Here is a 20492-nt window from a genome sequence, read left to right on the forward strand (position 1 = left end):
GCCTACAGGGGCCAAGAAAGGATGCAAGCGAGTGAAGGATGCAGTCAGAGAAGGCGGTGGCCAGAGAGCAGGCCTCGTTGAAAAAGGAAAGCCCATAGCCAGCTCCAGCCTACAGTCACACACAGAAGTAAAAACTGGTATTGTTAAATCTGATTTTTTGATTTAAAACATCCAAAGCTTTATATAAACTCTCCCAGTTGTAAGTGGTGATGACTAATTCAAATTATCAGACCAAACAAAATTAGTTTGAAGGATGAATTGAGCCCAAGGTCTGTCACATTGGGACCTCTGGGTAGGGTATAAAAGTTCCACAAGCTCCCAGCTCCCTCCAAACTCCCCAAATCTCTGCCAGGAGGAAATAATCCATCCCTGAGAAAAGTTTCTCGTTTTTGGCAAGTTGAGCTCAGTCCATAACCATCTTCTTATATTTCAATTAAAATGTATTACTTACAAGAAGGCAAAACAAAAAGTATTATTATGTCCTTCTAGAGCTAAGCCAAAAATTATCAGATCACAGATAAACAGAATTCATCTCGTTGCTCTCCACACACAGGCAGATCAGTGAAACACTGTGTATCTTAGAAGAGCAGAACTTACAGACATCCACAAGTCCTAAGTGTGAGCATCACATTTTTAAAGTATAAATCCTACCTTGTGTTGGGATAGCTGCCGTTGCACAAATTCTGATACAAGCTCCCAAATAGTAGAGACTGCTATAATTCAAAAGAAACAAAGAATAATTTAAGTACCCATGTGCTAGTATCTTAGTGTTAATAAATAAAATTGTAAATATTAAATGCAGAATCCAATAACTGTGATTCCCAATTAACTTAGAATTAACGGAAAATAAGGCCATTCCCCAAAATTAATTTTCCAAGCAACTAATACTTACCCTTTAAGTTCCAAAAATGGGATTAAAAGTAAAATAATTATAATGAATTTTTGAAGAAAATCTTTCTAGAATAAAAGGAATTCTGTGACACATTTTCCTTTATGCTATAAAGTTAACCAAGCATAATCTACCCCTTTCTTAATGACTCATCCAGCAATTAAGTGTCTACTCTGTGCCATCTGATTAATGTGAACATTCATTCATATACCATTCTATAACACAAGAATAAAACCAAGGGCCACTGCTCTGGCCGGGTAGCTCAGCTGTTAGAGCATTGTACCAATACACCAAGGTTGCAGTTTCAATCCCTGGTCAGGGCACATACAAGAATCAACCAGTGAATGCATAAGTAAGTGGAACAAATCAATGTTTCTCTCTCCCTTTCTCTCAATCTCTCTCTCTCTCTCTCTCTCTCTTTCATATCAATAAATAAAATAAAGCCAAGGGCCACTAAGGCATGAAAGGCTATTGTCTGTACATTAACTTTCTCTATACTTTTATTTAGGCTTAAATCTTGGTTCCGTTCTTCATTCTCAGTTGTCCCTGTTAGACTACCAGCTGCCACTCTTCTCTTCCACCAGCGCTCTGCAGGTTCCCTGCCCAGTCCTAATTCACTGCTTCTGATCTGCCATTTTCTTGGTTTCAACAAATATACCAATTATGGCTAAAATAATAATTTTTAAAACCAGATCTTTGGGTAGGGATCCTTAGGACTTTGGCTTTACTTTGATTGGGTGCATAGACTTGGCACTGTCTGCTCTGAATGCTCAGAGGGGGGCCTTCTATGTTTAAGTTCTTGTTCTGAGCTGTGTTTCGAAAGCACTGTGGTAGAAAAATGAGTCGTTGCCAATAACTAAAATGTCGACGTGTGTGATATGAAGGTAAACTCTAGGTATAACTAATATTTAGAATATAAAAAGTTATGTCTGCGTTGACAGCCCCATTCCAAACCTAATCATGTATATTAAAGATACTTTTCAGTCAGGAACTCTTTGCAAATCAAAAGAGCATACGGTTTAATTCTCAAATTAAAGCTCAAGAACAGTGATATTTACCAGGTTGCCGCTGCAGGACATAGAGCAGTTGGTAACGAAAGACCAGTTCCTTCCCCACTTAGGGAACTGTTTGATTTATTGGTATAACTTTTTTTTCCTGCTGGTTTAAACCACTCCCTAAAGCAGGGAAAGTGTAGTCTTTTCATTCCGGTGTATCGGGGTTGTAAGTATTTTCATTCATATGCCAGGGAAGGAGCAGGTCAGGCAATGAGAAGCAGCAATGACTCTCACGGGCATCTGGGAACAGCTGGGTGATGGAAACTCCTCACTCGCCAGGAGAGCGAGGCTGCATGTGCACGAAGCCACCGTCAGGATGCTGCCCTTCGCTCTGCCTCACGGATGCGGAGTTTCCTATAATCAGGAATTTCCTCTACTCCTCCCATGCTATTGTTTCCCCCACTCCTCCCAGCCCCCATAGACGGAAGAATTCTAGGGCTGGCTGCTAAGAACTAAGGTCTTTCACCCAGTCCCAACTGTATACTGAATTAAAACCAACATCACCAGAATCATCATTAATTTGTTAATGATACAGAATCTCAGTATCCAGAGTTACATGAAGACCTTTCAAAGTTATTAGGTCAAAACTGTGGAGTCTTTTGCCCAGACTCCTGATATGCAGCTCAAATTTCAGGAAAACAATCTACACCAAAAGGAAATGATTTAATTAGGGCCAGGAGAAACTCTATAGCCTGCAACCAAACCCTCATGAAAAGGCTTGGCTGAGTTTAATTGGAAATTTGAGGATGGCCTTGCTTCATTTGGATGATACATGTGAGTCCACCGTGTTGCTTTACTCTATAAAATCTAATAGGTGAGGTTACATAAGAGCAGAGTTTATTATTCTAAGCTGCTATTTCTCACTGAAGAAAAAGGGAAACATGCAAATCATCGCCGTTTAGGTAGTTTTCGGCCCCCGCAAGTCCATTGGGATTGATTTGGAAATTTTACAGACGTGGGTTCTAACTTTGATTTTTCTGACATCCCAAAGTATCAGAGGAGGTATCACTAAACCTCAAAGCACAAAGAATTTTAATCCAGTCTAAAAAAGCAAATTAAATAATATGCTATTTTATTATTTTAAGAAAAGCTGGAGTTATTTTAATCAAACACTGAAATACCAAGAGTCACTCTTATAAAGAAATAATGCCTATATTCAATTCAACCTTCATTTGACTTCAAATTCTAAACAGTTTGTGCACTCGAAACTATATTTTAAACCCAGTACCAAGTAGCAGGAATACTGTATCTCATCTACGGTCATTATAAAAAAGGATTAATGGCCCATTGTGTAAATTATAGAAAAACATATATGCTCGCGATATCAATATTTAAAATGAAACATAAGTTTCCTGACTTTAAAAAGATCTACAATTAAAATGCTGGTATATGATCAGAACAAATTATTACTGAGCTATTTGAACAACAACACAAAAAACCACCACACACACAAAAAAGCACGTATTCCCAGAGCACAATGCAGTGGCAAGTTCTGCAGACCTTCCTGCCTCCAGGGGTTCCTCGCTGTGTAGCCTGCAATAGTCTCAGCCAGCTCGCCTCTGCAAGACGACGACAGGCCCTTCCAAGTGCCATATAACATTAAACTTTGGTGAAACATTCGGAAGCTGCAAGGACTTCACATATACAATGATGAAAAGTGAATTTATGTGTTTTGCTGAGATTGGGAGTTTTTCCTCACCTCCTTTACAATGGGTCATTTGCAAAAGTTAATAAGTGGTCACTTGACTTCTGCTTCTGTCATTTGACCAATAAAGCTCTTGCTGAAGTCATCAGTGGCCTCCTTGTCAATGAAGTCAATGGGCATGTTTAATTTTCACCTCTCTGACCCCTCAGTCAACTCTGACACTGGTGACCTCTAAGTGTAAATTGATATTTGTTTCTATGAGTATTTGGTTAGTGCGGATCTTTCCCCAGTAGATTGTAAATTCCAAGGTTTTGGCTCACCATCGGTTCTAGTGCCCAGCACATAGTATGTTCTAAAAATTACTGGAATGCATAAATTATATGTAAATTTATAAATATGGCAAACATTTTTTAAAACCATTATCTTTGGTGCTTATTTTAGAATTATCTTAGGGAAAAATAGGAGTGATGCAGAGGAAAGAGAAAGAAGATGGATCGACTCATTTATTTGTCTCCTCAAATGATTTGGTTAAAGCCTAGGCGACATCTCTAAGTTACAATGAATTGACAGTAACAGCAGCTTCCATTTCTGGAGCGCCTTTCTTCCCAAGGGCTCCTATCTCTTAAAGAACGATCTCGGGGTCACTTTGGGGTGACTCTTCTAAGAAACTGTTTTCACCCTGGCCGGTGTGCTCAGTGGTTAGAGCGTCGGCCCACACATGGAAGGGTCGAGGGTTCAGTTCAGGTTAAGGGCACATGACTTGGTTGCAGGTTAGATCCCCAGCCCAGACTGGGGGCCGGGGCCCACGTTAGGGAGGCGCATTGATGTTTCTCTCTCTCCCTCCTCCCCTCCCTTCCACTCTCTAAAAAATTAATGGGAAAAATATCCTTGTGTAAGGATTAACAAAATAAAAAATAGAAACTATGCTGTTAACCAAGCCTAGTAAGTTTTCTTGGAAAAACTGCTAGGTCTTCTTTCAAACACCCAGTTCCTTTTATGACCATCTCACTTTCGTTACACAACCCCACGACGTCAAGGGGAACAAAAGCAGCTGTGTTTTTGCATGAACTCGGAGGAGGAGCCATTGGGGGGTGGTTGTTATAAAGCAACATTTCTTGAGCATTTACTTTGTGCTAGTCCTGGGGCTAAGCGCTGTATAGACATTATCTCGTTTAATCAGAGCCCTTAGCTGGCCTCTGTCCCTTATTAAGACAGTCCATAAACTTGTCTCTGGGCATCCATCGAGCCTGAGCCTGATGTGATCACCAGCTGGCTGCCGAGGTGGCATGGCCACTCCAGGGGGTAGCGCAAAGGTCTCCCACTTGGCCCCCAAGCAGATAGAGGTTCAGCCCCAGGCCCCACACCTCAAGTCGCTTACCCTCCTGGCTCAGCAAGGGCAGCGTGGGCAGCACCTTCCTGCCCAGGTCCTGCAGGCAAGGGAGGATGGTGTCCAGCATCTCCAGTGCAGGCCGCTCTGGCTGGGTCCTCCGCGGGTCCTCTCTCTTCCTTCTTACCTGGGGCTTATGCAAGTGATTTTCCCACCCTCCAGTCCCCTCTCCCCGGAGATCTGGATGATCCTAAACTACAAAAGTCATCAAATACTGAAATTTTCGCTTCTTGAACGTTCTCCCTCGCTGTCCCTCCCCCTGCTCTGGCTGCCCCTGAGCGGCTTCCACCGCGGGACACCCGAGAGCGAGCCGAAGGCACCAGAGCCAGCACAGCGCCCCCGAGAGGCAGGGAGACAATGAGCCCGAGCCCGAGGGAGACGGAGGGAGACGGGCCCGCCCAGAGCAGGGAGGGGCGCGTTGCTAGGACGCAACAAAGGGTCGCTCCGTTGCTAGGGCCTTGGCCCCGCCCCCTAAGGTGGGCCCCAGGTGGGCCCTAGGGGCTGCTGAGCTCCAGACGGCGAGGGTAGGAAGTAACAATGTTTTTAAACTTTTTTTCCTTCCCTTCTTACCCTGAGCCGCAGAGAGCCTTGGTGACCTTTGTAGTCACCTTGTACAAACCTGGGAATCCCTTCTGGCCCCAGTGGTGCACGTTGGAGGGCTTCAGTCTGAGCTGGGATTTGTTGCTCAGGTTTGGTTTATCCTGGGCTCCCCTCTTTGGAAGTGGAGGGCTGGAGGATTGGGGGAGGGAGTTGACTTTTTAAAAATTACAGTCCTTTTTTTTCCCCTCCCCCTGTACACTTTACGTATCTCATCCTTCATCATTGTTTCCACACCCTCCCTCCGCTGCTGCTGAATTATCACAAAGTGAGCTCGCATCTAAACCCTCCCAGGTCCAGAACTAGGGCTCTCTCAGTACCCAGAAACACCTCGTTCCCTCTCCAGGCATTACGCCAGATAATACTATAAATTCGTTCTGCCTGTGTTTGAACTTTTGGGATTGTATTGTCTGTATTATTTTGCGTGTGGCTCTGTCACTCAACATTATGTTTGTGAGATTTCTCCCTGGTTTCTTTGGCAGCAGTGTGTTCATTTTCACTGTTGCATAGTATCCCTCTCTATGACTATGCTACATTTTTGTTTTTATCTGTTCCATTGTTGAGGGGACATTTGAGTTGTTTCCACTTAGGGTATTAAGAATAATGTTGCTGCAAACATTTTTTATTGAATTTATTGGGGTGACATTGGTTAATAGTATTATATAGGTTTCATGTGTACAATTCTATAATATATCATCTGTATATTGTATTGTGTATTCACCATCCTAAGTCTAGTCTCCTTCCATCACCATTTATCCCCCATTTACCCTCTTCTACCTGTCCCCACCCCCCTTTCCCTCTGATAACAGCCACTCTCTCTAAAAAAATCAATGGAAAAAAATATCTTTGCGTGGTTAAAAAAAATCATTGTGTCTAATAAGACTGAGAACCTCTGTGTTAAAACATGGCAAGCTCTATAATTCAGCCTCTTTATCTTGTCTACTAAGAAGGCCAGAAATAAGTTTTGGGCCTTTCTTAAGCTAGTTTCTTGAAAAAGTAATTTCCTCCCACTCTCCTTTTCACTGCCTGCCTTCTGTCCTTTATTCTATTGATGCTGTTTAGTTTTGAAGCACTGGCCCTTACAGAAAAGGCTGTCTCGAATTCTTTGGGGAAATAGGCAGAGAATATTGTTAAATGGATTAACAGCAAGCAGTGGGCAAACTACTGCCAAGCCTGCTAATTTTTAGGTGCAATATCAGCATTATATTGTTTTCTCTTAAGATAATCATGGAATTGTAAAAGTATATTAGTTTCTTAGTTTAAATTTGAGTTAAATATGGTGATGACCCTTTTAGTCTCTCGAAAGGCTGTCTTCAGTTTCAGAGGATGGTTATGAATGACTGCTAATTATTAGTGAAACATAGATGGTGAAAGGTGGATCTACAAACAATAAAGACAAAGACCTTTCTCTCAAGGTCTTCTTTTCCTTTTGTCAAAGGTCTCTTGACAAAAGAGGCTGTGGAGATACATGTTTACAACTTCAAGTGCGCTATAAACATTAGATATCCTGAAAACACATACCCTTTAGTTGATAACAAAGCTCAGGCAAACCATGCAATTCCCCTGCTAAGCATCTGCTTTTTGGATATACCTGCATGCTATACAATGATATACGTAAATGCAACATTGTCTATAATGCTAAATCTTAGAATTAAACTAGGATAATCGTCAAAGAGAAGTAGATGAATTGTAAATCCATTCCTTGGATTACATTTTTAAGAGTTTGCTTAAAAAAAATTGTATATTTATGTGCTGATATTTTTAGAGTTTCAAGATAAATTGACAGCCTGTTGCAGAATAAGATTAATATGATCCTATTTGTTTCAAATATACATATATCTGTAAATATACATGCACATTATTATATATGTTTGTAAATACATACAATATTTGAGGAAAGATACACAAAATGTTAACAGTGGTTATTTTTGGATAGTGTGAAATTATGTGTGGAGGTGGAGGAATTCAGAGAACTTTTATGTTCACTTTTCTCCTTTATTTACTGATTACTAAAAGCATGTATTACTTTAATAATATTTTAATGATAATTTAACAAAGAGAGAGAGGTACAGGCAGAGGACAGGGATTCATGCAAGTACTGAAAGAAACAAATTGGGCCAATGTTTTCCTAAATACTTCAATGTACACATACTTTTCTACAAGCTCTGACTTGCCTTGCAAAACCCACATTGAATGAGCAGTCACATTTACCCAGGCCCCGAAGTGTACACAACATTCAGTGGCTCGTGTTAAGGGCACTTAGAAACCTGTTGAAAAAGAAAATATTTACAATACTCTTGTGTTAATAAAACACAACACCAGGATAAATATTTGCAATAAATAATTTAATCCACATATGTTGAGGATCTCATTTATGTCAAGCACTTGGCTATTTGCTAAGAGAAAATTTCAACACATGAGAAGCAAATAATCTATTCACCACTTAACAAATACACTTATTGAAGAAGGTTCTAAAAACCAGGATTGGGTTCCAAAGTCAAAGCGTAAAATGAAAATTGGATACAGGCAAAATCACTGTAGAAACACCTTCTTAGGAAGGCACCATGCTGGAGACCCACATACCATCTCTTGGTTCATAGACCCAAAGCAGCCAGCCTTTCCCTCCGGCATTGGATCAGATCACTTTCTTCAGGTGGGCACGTAGTGGAGCAGTTGGCTTGCGATTAGGAAACCACTCTGGGGTGTTTTTTGTTTAATTGTTTTTTGTCAATCCTCACTCAAGGATATTTTTTCCATTGATTTTTAGAGAGAGTGGAAGGGAGGGAGGGAGAAAGAGAGAGAGCGAGAAACATCTATGTGAGAGAGACACATCAATTTGTTGCCTCCAGTGAGCACCCCAAGCGGGGCCGGGGATCAAACCTGCAACCCAGGTACATGCCCTAGACTGGGAATCGGCCCGCAACCCTTCAGTGTGCAGAAGGTCACTTTAACCACTGAGAAACACTGGCCAGGGCAGGAAACCAGTCTTGTCTGAAAAATTCAACCAAATAGTAGAATTGCCCTGAACACCGTGAGATGCTTACTCCATGAGAGGTACTCGGGAACTGAGAGACTGAAAATAGCCCAGATGTGTCTGGCCAGGCCCGCGCTTACTCGGGGCTTATGCAGAAGTGGGCGTGTGGTTTGTGCCATGACAACTTAGCGAAGACAGAACTGCACTTCCCAGGATTCCCTTCCCTGTGTGATTCCAGGTCAGCGTCAGTTAAAAGAGAAATCTGTGTGAGATTCGGAGGGCAGAATTAGCAGAAGACATTTTCATGCCGTGAAGATGGCTGTAGGGCAGATGCGGATCCGCGGGCTCACGGGTAGGCCTGGGCCCGCAGCCTGGCCCGCAGCTCTCCAGCTCCCACCAGATCGCCCCCAGCTTCTCGAACCCTCTGCTAGGTGCTTGTCCAATACAGCGGCCAAAGGCACCTCACCCCGCAGGCCACGCATGTCACTGAAGTCGGCTGCAACAAGAGACAGACGCAGGTTCTGACTTGGCCTCACAGGTTCTAGTTTGTCCTTGTGGGTTCCAGCTTGTCCTCACCAGTTCCAGCCTTCCCTAATCTCCCCTATTTTGTAACCATCTTTCCTTCCTGACTGTTGGCCCTGCTGACTTCAAGCCCAACACCAGACAGAGGCCAGCACCAGACACACACTGCCTAACCAGCTCCTGCAATTATGTAATGCCCATAACAAATCCCATATTTTCTATCATTCATAGGGGGCTGCTTCTCTGAACCCCAACTGATACAGGACTGATGGTTGAAACTGAAGTATTTAAATTTAAATTATTCTCTTGCAGCTATACTTCAACTTGAATTCACATCAATTAAGTGCTTGCACACTGCAACTCTATTGTAAAGATATATTAACTCACGTTAGAGGCCTGAAGATGATGTAATGGGAGGACGCAGGGAGGGAGGCTGCCTCTGAGACGATTGGTCTGAATGGTAAGCAAAGAGGGCTGGGCTTTATTTGGAAGGTGCAGATAGTTCCTGAAGGAATGTGAGGATGACCTGACCACTCTCAGATATTATGTTCTCCAGTACTGTATTGAAATGGGCTTTGGAGCTCATTACACGGTATAAAGAGCCCATATGTTAGATGGCAATTATAATCAGAGAAATTTCTGAGAGACATGAGGGGAAGCTACCAAATAACTAAAAGGACAAGTGCTGGCCACGGGAAGGGTGGCCACGGGATGATGACTGTCGCTGAGAGTGACAGCTGTTTATAAACTTTTGATGGATGAAACAGAAAAGATGCAACACCAGTGACGAAGAGTAACTTAACTACTGTGACAAATGAGAATACTTTGAGGCTAAGCTATGGAAGGATCTCCCAAGAAAGAAATGTAGGAAAACTCATCAAATCAGAGTGTTTAAACAGAAACTATTTCAAGTAATAGATAGCACACCGCCACCGTTTCGCCTGGACTGTCTACAGGATAAAAGTCAGACAATAGGACTTTTCCATGTTTAATAGTTGTGACCTCAATGAACAATAAATATAATAATGATACCCATGTATATAATATTATCTATTTATGAATTGAAAGTTAATATTTATGCCATATTCATCTGTATAATTCACAATATTGCCAGAATAAAGAAATGGGGGCAAGCATAATCATCTCAATAGGTAAAGAAAACACACGTAATAAAATACACATTCTCAATTTAAGGGGGGAAAAAAATCTCAACAAAGTATAAATATAAGAAAAAGTTCTTGATTTTAAAAAGGTTATCTAGTAGCTATGGCCGGGTAGCTCAGCTGATTACAGTGTCGTCCAGATACAGCAAGATTGTGGGTTCAATCCCTGGGCTAGGGCTCATATAAGAATCAACCAATGAATTCATAAATAAGTGGAACAAATCCATGTCCCTCTCCTTCCCTCCCTCCGTCTCTCACTCTCTCTCTCTCTCCCTCCTTCTCTTAAAAAGCAATAAAATAAAATAAAATAATTTTCAAATGTTAAAAAAGGTTACCTAGTAATAAAATCCTACAACTATATCATTCTCAATGGTAAAATAGTCAAAGCTTTCTCCCCAAGGTCAAAAACAAGATAAGAATATCCACTACCACAGCTTTTATTTACCATTGTGCTAGAGCCCTAGGTGGTGCTATAAGACTAGAAAGAGAAATAAAAGGTTTAATATTGGAAACAAGAAGCAAAACAATTTCCACTTAAATATTACATGATTGTAAAAACAGAAAATCTAATATCAACTATTAGAATCAATAAGTAAATTTAGCAGAAAGCTCTCTAGATAAAAGGACAATATATTTTTAAAATCATATTTCTATATACTAGCATGAAATCATTTGAAAGAATCTAAAAAATTTAAATACCACTTATATTAGAATTTTAAAAATCAGATATCTAGGAATAAATTTAAGAAAAGTTCCATAGGCTAATATTAAAAGCTACAAAATATTGTGAGTTTGTACTATAAAGAGAAAATAAAGATGACATGAATAAATGGAGAGTTGTATCATGTTTATGAATCAAAAGAGTGAATATTGATAAAATGTCAGTTTCCCCCAATTTGATGTGTACATTTTAATGCAAACCTAATCAAACATCCAGCAGGAATATGTGGTGGAAAGTGACAGGCTAAACCTTAAATTTATACAGAAATGCAAAGATCCTAAAATAGTCAAGAAAATCTTAAAGAAGAATAAACTTGGAAGATTTATACTATCGGAGTTTCAAGACTTACTATAAAGCTACGGTAATTAAGACAGTGGAGTATTGGTGCAAGGACAGACAATAGACCAACGTAATAAAATAGAGTCCAGAAATACACCTCTACTTACAGAGTCGCTTGATTTATGACAAAAGTATCACTATAGCTCAGCAGGGAAATAATAGTCTTTTTCATTAAATGGTGCTCCAACAATTGCATATTCATAAGGAAGAAAAAATAAGCTCTACCTCACACCAAACTCAAAAATTAATTCAAGATGGGTCATAGACCTAAATGTGAAAGCTAAAATATAAAGCTCTAGAAGAAAACATTTGAAGAGTAACTTCACAACTATGAAATAGGCGAAGATTTATTAAACATGACAGAAAAAGGACTAACCTTAAAAGACAAAGATGATAAATTTAACTTCATTAAAATTGAGTATTTCTATTATCAAAGCACATCAGTATGAAACTGAATAGGCAAATCCCCAACTGGGAGAATATGTTTGCAATACATATATTTGAGAGATCTGATAAAGGACTGTATCCATAACATATAAAGAACTCTACAGATCAATCAGAAAGCTTTTAAAATGGGCAAAATACTTGATCAGGCACTTCTCAAAAACAGGAAGCAAAACATACATCTACCTTATGGTGCAGCAATTCCACTCCTAAGTATATCCCCTAAATAACATACCGAGTGCGACAGCCTGTAAAAACGTGTATGAGAATGTTTACAGCGGCTTTATTCTCATAGCCAGAAACGCGACAGCAGAAACATCCAAGAGCAGGCGAATGGATAAGCAAATTAGGGTATATTTATACAAGGGAACATGGCACAGCAATTTAAAAAGGAAGAAACTACTGATACACACAACATGGATAGATCTCCAAAATATTATGGTGAGCAAAAGAAGTGCAGGAGCACAAACTATACATTACATTTGTATAAAGCTGAAGAGCCAGCAAACTCATTCATGTGACAGAAGTCAGAAAACGTACCTCTGAGAGACGGACCATCAACAGGGAGGTGACACAAATAGTTTCCTTGGGGGCTGAAAATGTTATACATCTTGACCTAGGTGGTGGTTATGCAAGACACACATCTGTAAAAAATACATACATGCTTCAGATTTATTTTACTATATGCAAATTAAACTCTAATTTTTTAAAAGTGTGGACCAGTCATGCACATGTTATTTGGCATATGGCATGCACAGGCTTTGTGCAGCATACTTTTTGGTATCGGGACATTTAAAAATGAAACCCTCTTAATCCTATCTAGGGACACAATGCAGCATAGTGGCTACGAGCTTCAGTTTGAGTGTCAATCGTTTAACAAAATTTGTTGAGCTACCTAGTATGTGCAAGGCTGTGTTCTGCACAGTGGACAATAAACAGTGAAGAGCCCCCCCCGAGAGATCATAGCCTCGTGGGAGATACAGACAACAAGATATAAACAGCGCAATAGCAAGCACTGAAAATAAAAACAGGGCAGAACAACTGGATACAGAGGGAAGAGGCTACTTTAGAGACTTCTCTGAGATCACTTTTTTCTTTTAAGATTTTCTTAATTGATTTTAGAGAGAGAGGGAGAGAGAAACATCAATGTGAGAGTGACACATCAATCGGCTGCCTCCTGCCGCCCCCCCCGGGATCAAAGCTACAACCCAGGCATGTGCCCTGACTGGGAGTTGAACCAGCAACCCCTCAGTGCCCGGGATGACGTCCAACCAACTGAGCCACACCAGGCTCTGAGGTTACGTTTGAACAGAGATCTGAATAGTGTAAAGAAGCTGACCATGGAAAACTAAGCCCCACACCTTTAACTTTTTATTCTGGAAACCTCGGACAAGCTACTTAATTTCTCTGAATCTTTGCTTCATCATTAGTAAAATGGAGATCATAGTAACTCCAGGTTGTGTTAAGGACTGAATGAAATAACATGTAAAGTGCTAACAGTCTCTGACATATTGTAAGGACACAATAATTAATTGCTTAAATCACAGACTACGACACAAACAGAATGAACACGTCAGTGCTCTTGGGCATGGGCTTTTCCTTCGCCTGCATACACAGTGTCTGCGCTCCATAAGTATGTGGGGTTCAGAGTATTTGACTACACCCCCTGTTTGCAATGAGTCTGTTCCAATGCAGCTCTAGCACAGAAAATAAAGGACAAGAAACTGGGGAAGCTGGAGAACAAGAACTGGCTAAGGAAAGCACTGACAATTGCCTCGTACGTGCCCCCACCAGGGAATCGAACTTGCAACCCAGGTGTGTGTCCTGACCAGGGTAGTAGTAATAAACAGACAGCTCACTTTTCCAAGTTCGGGTCATCGGATGGAAAATTCAGATGGACCAGATAACAAGCTAAACAAGTACACAGCCAAAGCTGAATCTAAACTTATGCATGCATAGCCCCGGCCAGGTGGCTCAGTTGGTTGGAGAGTCTTCCCTTATGCCAAAGGTGGTGGGTTCGATTGCTGGTCAGGACACATACCTGGGTTGCAAGTTCGATTCCCTGGTGGGGGCACGTATGAGGCAACAAATGGATGTTTCTCACATTGATGTTTCACCCCTCTCTCCCTCCCTCTCTCTCTAATATCAATAAAAACATATTCTCAGGTGAGGACATAATAAAATAAACCTATGCATACTTATTTCACACCTACAATACTCTCCACATCTCCATTCCCAATCTACTACCTGCAGTTCCTCAACGGCACTGTGTTTTCTCATGCGTCTCTGCCTCTCTGATGGCTCTTTACATTGGAATTCCTCTCCTGATTTACTGTCATGTCCTTGTGCCCAAGCTTCAGCTGTCACTAGGAAACCTGCTCTCCCTCTCCGCACAGGGAGGTTAGGTGTCCCTCATCTGGGCTCACATTTCTTGTTTCCAATAGGAGTTCAATGTTTCTTGAATGATTGTTATGCAAAAGCACTTTGTAAACAGCAGGTTTTGGGCAACTTCCCCAGGATTTTTGTCGCTGTATAAAGCGCCATCTGGTGGTGAAAGGGGATGACCTCCCCCACCCTTCTAAACCACCAAGAGGAGCTTTCAGAGTTTTAACCTTTAAAAGACGGCATTAAAAGACAGCATCATACAAACTCCATATATTTTCCAGGATCAACTGTACAAATAATGGTTTCTTTCCTTTTGCCTGTAAAAAAGAACGTATATGCTTAGGTTTCTGAGTATTTAAAGATCATGTTAGACAAAAGTCATGATGACTTGTGTGTACATGTATCGACAAAAAATTTTTTATTGAGAAAATGTTTCCTGCTTTTACTTCTTCCCATTTATTCACTCTGTTTCCTCCCATTCTTGCTTCTAAAATCCCTTTCTCCTGCATTTCTACTGGTCCATTGAAAACACCATTCCGGTTGGCATTTGTTTTGTTTCAGCTGCCCTAAGAGCATCCAGATTTCCCTTTGGAATTTACGCTTTCAGGCTGTGTGTAATCTTGGAGGGGCATTAATTCCAGGTGACCACATTCCATTACCAAAGCTGAAGAAAACAGACCCTTACCCTCCTTGACTCAGCAGGAACAGGGCCCAGGCGTGTGAGCCAAGCTCAGTTCTCAGCTGCTTTTTTGGGCCCAGATGGCTGAGCCAGTGACATAGAGAAAACAGGAAAGTCTGGAATATATGCACTGCAGGGCTGGCATGCTCTCCTCACTATCCTGCTTTGCAATGATTGTCAGGGTCCCTAATACCCAACCCTCCAAGGCCCCCTCGATTCCTGCCTGTTCCCAAATCTGATTCTCCCAGCTCCCACTACTCTGTGAGCTTCCTCATATTCTCCCAATAATCGCTCCTCCTTAAGTTAGCCCAGGTCAATATCTGTGGTCTTGTCTGCTAACAAGTTTGTAAAACAACTACACGTCAGACTAGAGTGGTGGCGTAAAATGAGGCTACCCATTCTCCCACCTCATTATTGGGGAGTAAACTTGAGGATTACAGAGAAGTACTTAAATCCTAGCTTTAGTCAGGTGGATTAAGCAGAGCCATGTGCAGTTAATGCGAGGGTCCTTTGAAATGAAAGCCAGAAAAAAAAAGGGACAAATGTCAATAGGATGATTAGACATTTCTAATGGAGATTAGCTTGGGTAGTCCTGGGCTGAAAATTAATCCTCATAATAGCATACTAATTTGAGGTATTTTAGGAGAAAAGCAGCTGCAGCTGGGAAGCACTCAATGGACTCCTGATGTCCTCCCCCACTTTACAGAACCTCTCTCCCTTCCAAGACAGAGGGGCGACAGAAAGAACACATGCATACATCCAGTGAGTATAGCATACAAGAGAATTTATGAGACACAAAAGAAACTAGGAGCTAAAATTTCTTTATTCTGTGGGCTGAAAAGTCTCTTGTCCAAAAAAAATTTTAAAACTTGGATAATCTCTCCTGAGATATTCTATCACGACGGCTTATGCAATAAGGTGCTCCTCCGCTCTTGAGCAGGACAGGGCCAAATGTCTGCTCCCCATCTCTGGCACTCATTTAACCTGTTAGTAAAAACAGCTTGAAGGCCTAGTGTGTAGAGAGAGAAAAGAACCTATTTGGAACAGGGAAACAGAACCCTACTCAATGGCTACTAATAATTCTTTCATGGCTCATAATTTTGGTGTATCTAAAAAGCCATTGCCAAACCCAAGGATGAGATTTTTCTATGTTATCTTCTAGGATTTTTATTGTCTTGCATTTTATATTTAGGTCTATAATCTATTTTAGGTTGACTTTTGTGAAAAGTATAAGGTCTGTGTCTAGATTCATTTTTTTGTGTGCAGATGTTCAGTTGTTCCAGCACGATTTGTTGAAGATAGACTATCTTTGCTCCATTGTATTGCCTTTACTCTTCTGTTGCAAATCAGTTGACTGTATTTAGGAGGGTCTATTTTGGGGCTCTCTAGTCTGTTTCACTGATCTGTCTATTCTTTTGTCAATACCACAGTGTCCTGATTATTGTAGCTTTAAAGTAAGTCTTGAAAGTAGGCACTACCAGTCCTCCAACTTTGTTCTTCAATATTGAATTGGCTCTTCTGGCTCTTTTGCCTCTCCAAATGAAATTTAGAATCAGTTTGTTGATATCTACAAACTTGCTCGGATTTTAATGGGATTGCATTAAATCTTGACAAAATTGCATCTTCCTATCCATGAACATGGAGCATCTCTCAATTTATTTAGCTTTCTTTCCTCAGAATTTTGTAGTTTTCCGCATGTAGATATTGTACATATTTTGTTGGATTTATACCTAAGTATTTCATTTAGGGTGTTAATGTAAACAGTATGTGTCTTTAATTTCAAATTCTGCTTGCTCATTGCTAGTATACAGGAAGGCAACTGACTTTTGTGTATTAACCTTGTGTCATGCAACCTTGTTATGATCACTTAGAAATTCCAGGAGTTTGTCAGTTCTTTTAGATTTTCTACATAGATGATCATGTCATCTGCAAAAAATTTTATTTCTTCCTTCCCAATCAGTATGCCCTTTATTTCCTTTTCTTGTCTTATTGCATTAACTAGGACTTCCAGTACAATACAGAAAAGGAGTGGTGAGAGAGGACATCCTTGCCTTGTTCCTGATCTTAGCAGAAAAGCTTCTAGTTTCTACAATTACATATGTTAGCTATAGGATTTTTTTTTTAATGTGTCTTTATTGACTTCAGAGAGAGGAAGGGAGAGGGGGAGAGAGAGGTAGAAAGATCAATGATGAGAGTTGTCACTGATCAGCTGCCTCCTGCATACCCCCAAATGGGGATCGAGCCCGCAACCTGGGAACATTCCCTGACCGGGAATCGAACCTAGATCTCCTGGATCCTAGGTTGATGCTCAGCCACTGAGCCACACCAGGCCGGGCAGCTATAGGATTTTTTGTAGATGCTCTTTATCAGGTTGAGAATGTTCCCCTCTATTCCTAGTTTGATGAGAGTTTTTAATCATGAGTGTCGGATTTTGTCAAATTTTTTTCCTGCATCTATTGCTATAATCATGTGGTTTTTCTTCTTCAGCCTATGGATGTGATGGATGACATTAACTGGTTTTCAAATGTTGAACCAGCCTTGCATACCTGGGATAAATCCAACTTGGTTGTGGTATATAATTCTTTGTATACATTTTTTATATAGTTGATTTGAAGTTAATTATTCTAACAAGTTAGTATAAAAACAAAAGATTATCAATGCAACGGCATTTGGCATGCTATGGTTGTAAATAAGCTTTATTTTTAAGTAAAAAAATGAATCATAGCCAAAAGCAAAATGTTTTGCCTCTGAATAGTATTTTAAGCTTAAGGGGGAAAAGTCATTAATGAGAAACATATATTCATTTTTCAATTTTTAACTTTTTATAAAGATTTTAATTAAGCTTCACAGTCACTAAGCAGTTTTTAAACTTAGGTTTCATGATCCTTTTGATTTCATGCTTTTAAATGGAGTCATTTATCTTCAAAACATGACAAATTTCAGAATCCATTAAAAATTATTTTATTCAAATTATGTTTTCCAAAAGAGAGGGTTCTGTGCTAGTCGTCTTTGAAAGTTTTCATACCTACAAAAGAGAAAACATATTTACAAAAAAATTAAAACAGAATCTCTCATAATTTGCCAAAGGACTTATCAAAAAGCAAACAATTTTACATGTCATTTCTAAATAGCTAAGACAAAAACCTAAAAAGCTAAAAACTTAATCTGAGTAACTATTAATTTATAAAAAGATAGCAATCATAGTGATTTAAGCATTAATGTACAGGATGCAGAATAAACCACCCTGATGCCTTAAACATATTTACTTTTGGTCAAGACTTTCTACACTTGTAAAAAATAAGTTTTACTTGGTATTTCAAGCTTCATATATAGTACTTATAAGTCAAAATGTTAAAAAAATTTACAATCCTTAATCATGGTCTCTAAAACATAAGTAATTATATTTTTCTGTCTTTATAAATTCAAAATGGCTACTATATAAGAATATTTAGGGTAAGAATCATTCCTAATCTGAACTCTATAGTACATACTTTGTAATGGCATGCAAATGTTAACACTGATGTCCACAATAAAATATGTTTAAATGTCAAAGAAGACATACATTCACAGACAAAAATACACATGGTTACCACAATCCTTAATATTAGAGCTAGAAAATGCCCCATACCATTTCAGAACCACATTTGCTGGGATGAACATTTCAGATGGACTTGGTGCCATCTGGGCCTGAGAGATAGCAAATGATGAAGCAAAATTGTAGAAGTTGTCCAACATCTTTTGTGTGAACTGAAAAGTTAATAATGAATACATTAGTGTATTATACTTAATACACTAAGACCTTAATATTTTAAATTTAAAATGTTCCCACATTAACTCGGTTTTAAGGACTGAGTTCTAAGGCTGTCTAATGCTGAAAGTTAAGGGAGGTCATAAAATGACATTATGGAACACAACCATATCAATCTGCCTTTAGTACGTTCTTTATATCTCAATGAATTTATCAAATATTTTATGTTCTTAACATTCATTTGGGGGGGGGAATAAAAATGTTTTTCCTTCATGTGTCTTCTATCTCCACCTCTATCTCAACTATGCTCATCTCCTCAAATGTCACCCTCTTCAAATCAACCTATTTTCTCATATAAAGCAATAACCATGTCGAAGAAATCTTTTTCTTGCCAGAAAGATAAAATGTAAATATAATAAAGGAACACTATTCCATTTCCTCTATTTCCTGGCCTGTTTCTTCTCATTAGCCCTCAAGTGGGCAAATCCACTAATATCCTTCACATCTGGGTTTAAGCACTAAGCCCAAAAGTAAATGAACTACAGAAGATAACACTAGCTTCAATTCACTCAAAAATAATCTTCCCAACATCACTTATGCAGAAACACAAAACTAGCAAACAAGGCTCCTGCTGTCTCTTTTCTACACAAGAAGAAATAACTTATTAGGATTTTTGTTTGTTTAATAATATCAAGGTAATTTAATCCAAGAGAATCTACTGTTAAGGTACTTAAACTAATATCAGAGTCCAGTAAGATCACTAAAAGATCAGTATTGGCAGAAGAGGGTGAGGGGAATCAACAGCAACCCTCCACACCAGCAACAAAAATTTTTAAATGTAAACTTTAATAAGATCCAATTTGGAATACAAAGTCTTTAAAATACCTAGGAAAAACACTAAAACAAGTTGATAATAAGACTTGTGGAAAATATTCTAAGACTCTCTTGAAAAAAATAAATAAAAGGACCTATATACCATGTTCAGTGGAAAGATAAAACATGTTCACCGACGGGAAGACAACATAATAATGGCAGCAATTGTCCCCATATTAAACGTTGAAATCCAATTAAAAACCTATATAAAACCCAATATAAAACCTATATTTCCAACTAAATTCCAACAAGGTTTTCATGGAACTCGACAAAATGATACTAAAATTATTGTGAAGACTATTTAAGCCTATTTTGATGATTAGGAGAAGGGACTTGGCCTATCAAACAGTAAGACTTTTACTGGGAAAGGAACAGACAAATAAACTACTTGGAATAAAAGAGAAGAGTCCAGAAACAAACCTAAGTATATGTGGCAATGTGATATATAACAAAGATGCTATTACTTGCAAAAAATAAAATAAAACAATTGGACTACTCAGTTAATTAATAGGACTAGGACAACTAGTTTTCCATAGAGGAAAATGAATTTAGATACCTTCCTATATCACAAACGCAATTCAAAAAGTAAAACATTAACGTTTTAACAACTTTAAAAGAAACTAACAATAACATCTTCACATATCAGGGTAGGAAAAAATTTCTCAAATTAAAAAAAAAATCACAAATTATAACAGAAACAATTGATAAACTGTCTACATAAGAATATATTATGTCTGTATACAAAAGAAACTATAAATTATATTAAAAGACATGCAACATGCTAGAAAAAATTTGCAACATATATAACAAAAGATTATTATCCTGAACACATAAAGGCCAAAAAGATAAACTTAAAAAGTGCCAAAAAATAACAAAAGAAAACTGGGCAAAATATATAAACAGTCAATTCCTATTAAAGAAAATACAAATGCAGACCAGAATGTGAAATGATGCTCAACTTCACTAGTAGTCAAGAAATACACACCAAAACAATAGTTATATTCTATATAATCAGGTGGGCAAAAAGTTAAGGTCTGATAAATATTAGTGAGAATGTATAAACATCTACCA

At 39.1% G+C, this 20492-nt stretch overlaps 1 protein-coding gene across 3 annotated transcripts in view; it reads right to left on the reverse strand.

Moving 5' to 3' along the window:
• Window positions 1-17745: 17745 nt before the first annotated feature.
• Window positions 17746-20492, reverse strand: part of HIKESHI (heat shock protein nuclear import factor hikeshi) — a 30166-nt gene continuing 27419 nt past the window's right edge. For all 3 annotated transcript variants that reach the window (XM_081152883.1, XM_081152885.1, XM_081152884.1), the window contains 2 exons: window positions 18429-18547; window positions 17746-17825 (listed from right to left, as the gene is read on the reverse strand). In XM_081152883.1, coding sequence (XP_081009009.1) covers window positions 17771-17825; window positions 18429-18547 — 174 coding nt within the window. In that variant the 3' untranslated portion in view covers window positions 17746-17770. The remainder of the gene's footprint in view (window positions 17826-18428; window positions 18548-20492) is intronic.

This window comes from Miniopterus schreibersii, assembly GCF_964146895.1.
Source record: "Miniopterus schreibersii genome assembly, chromosome: 12".
NCBI classification, from domain to species: Eukaryota; Metazoa; Chordata; class Mammalia; order Chiroptera; family Miniopteridae; genus Miniopterus; species Miniopterus schreibersii.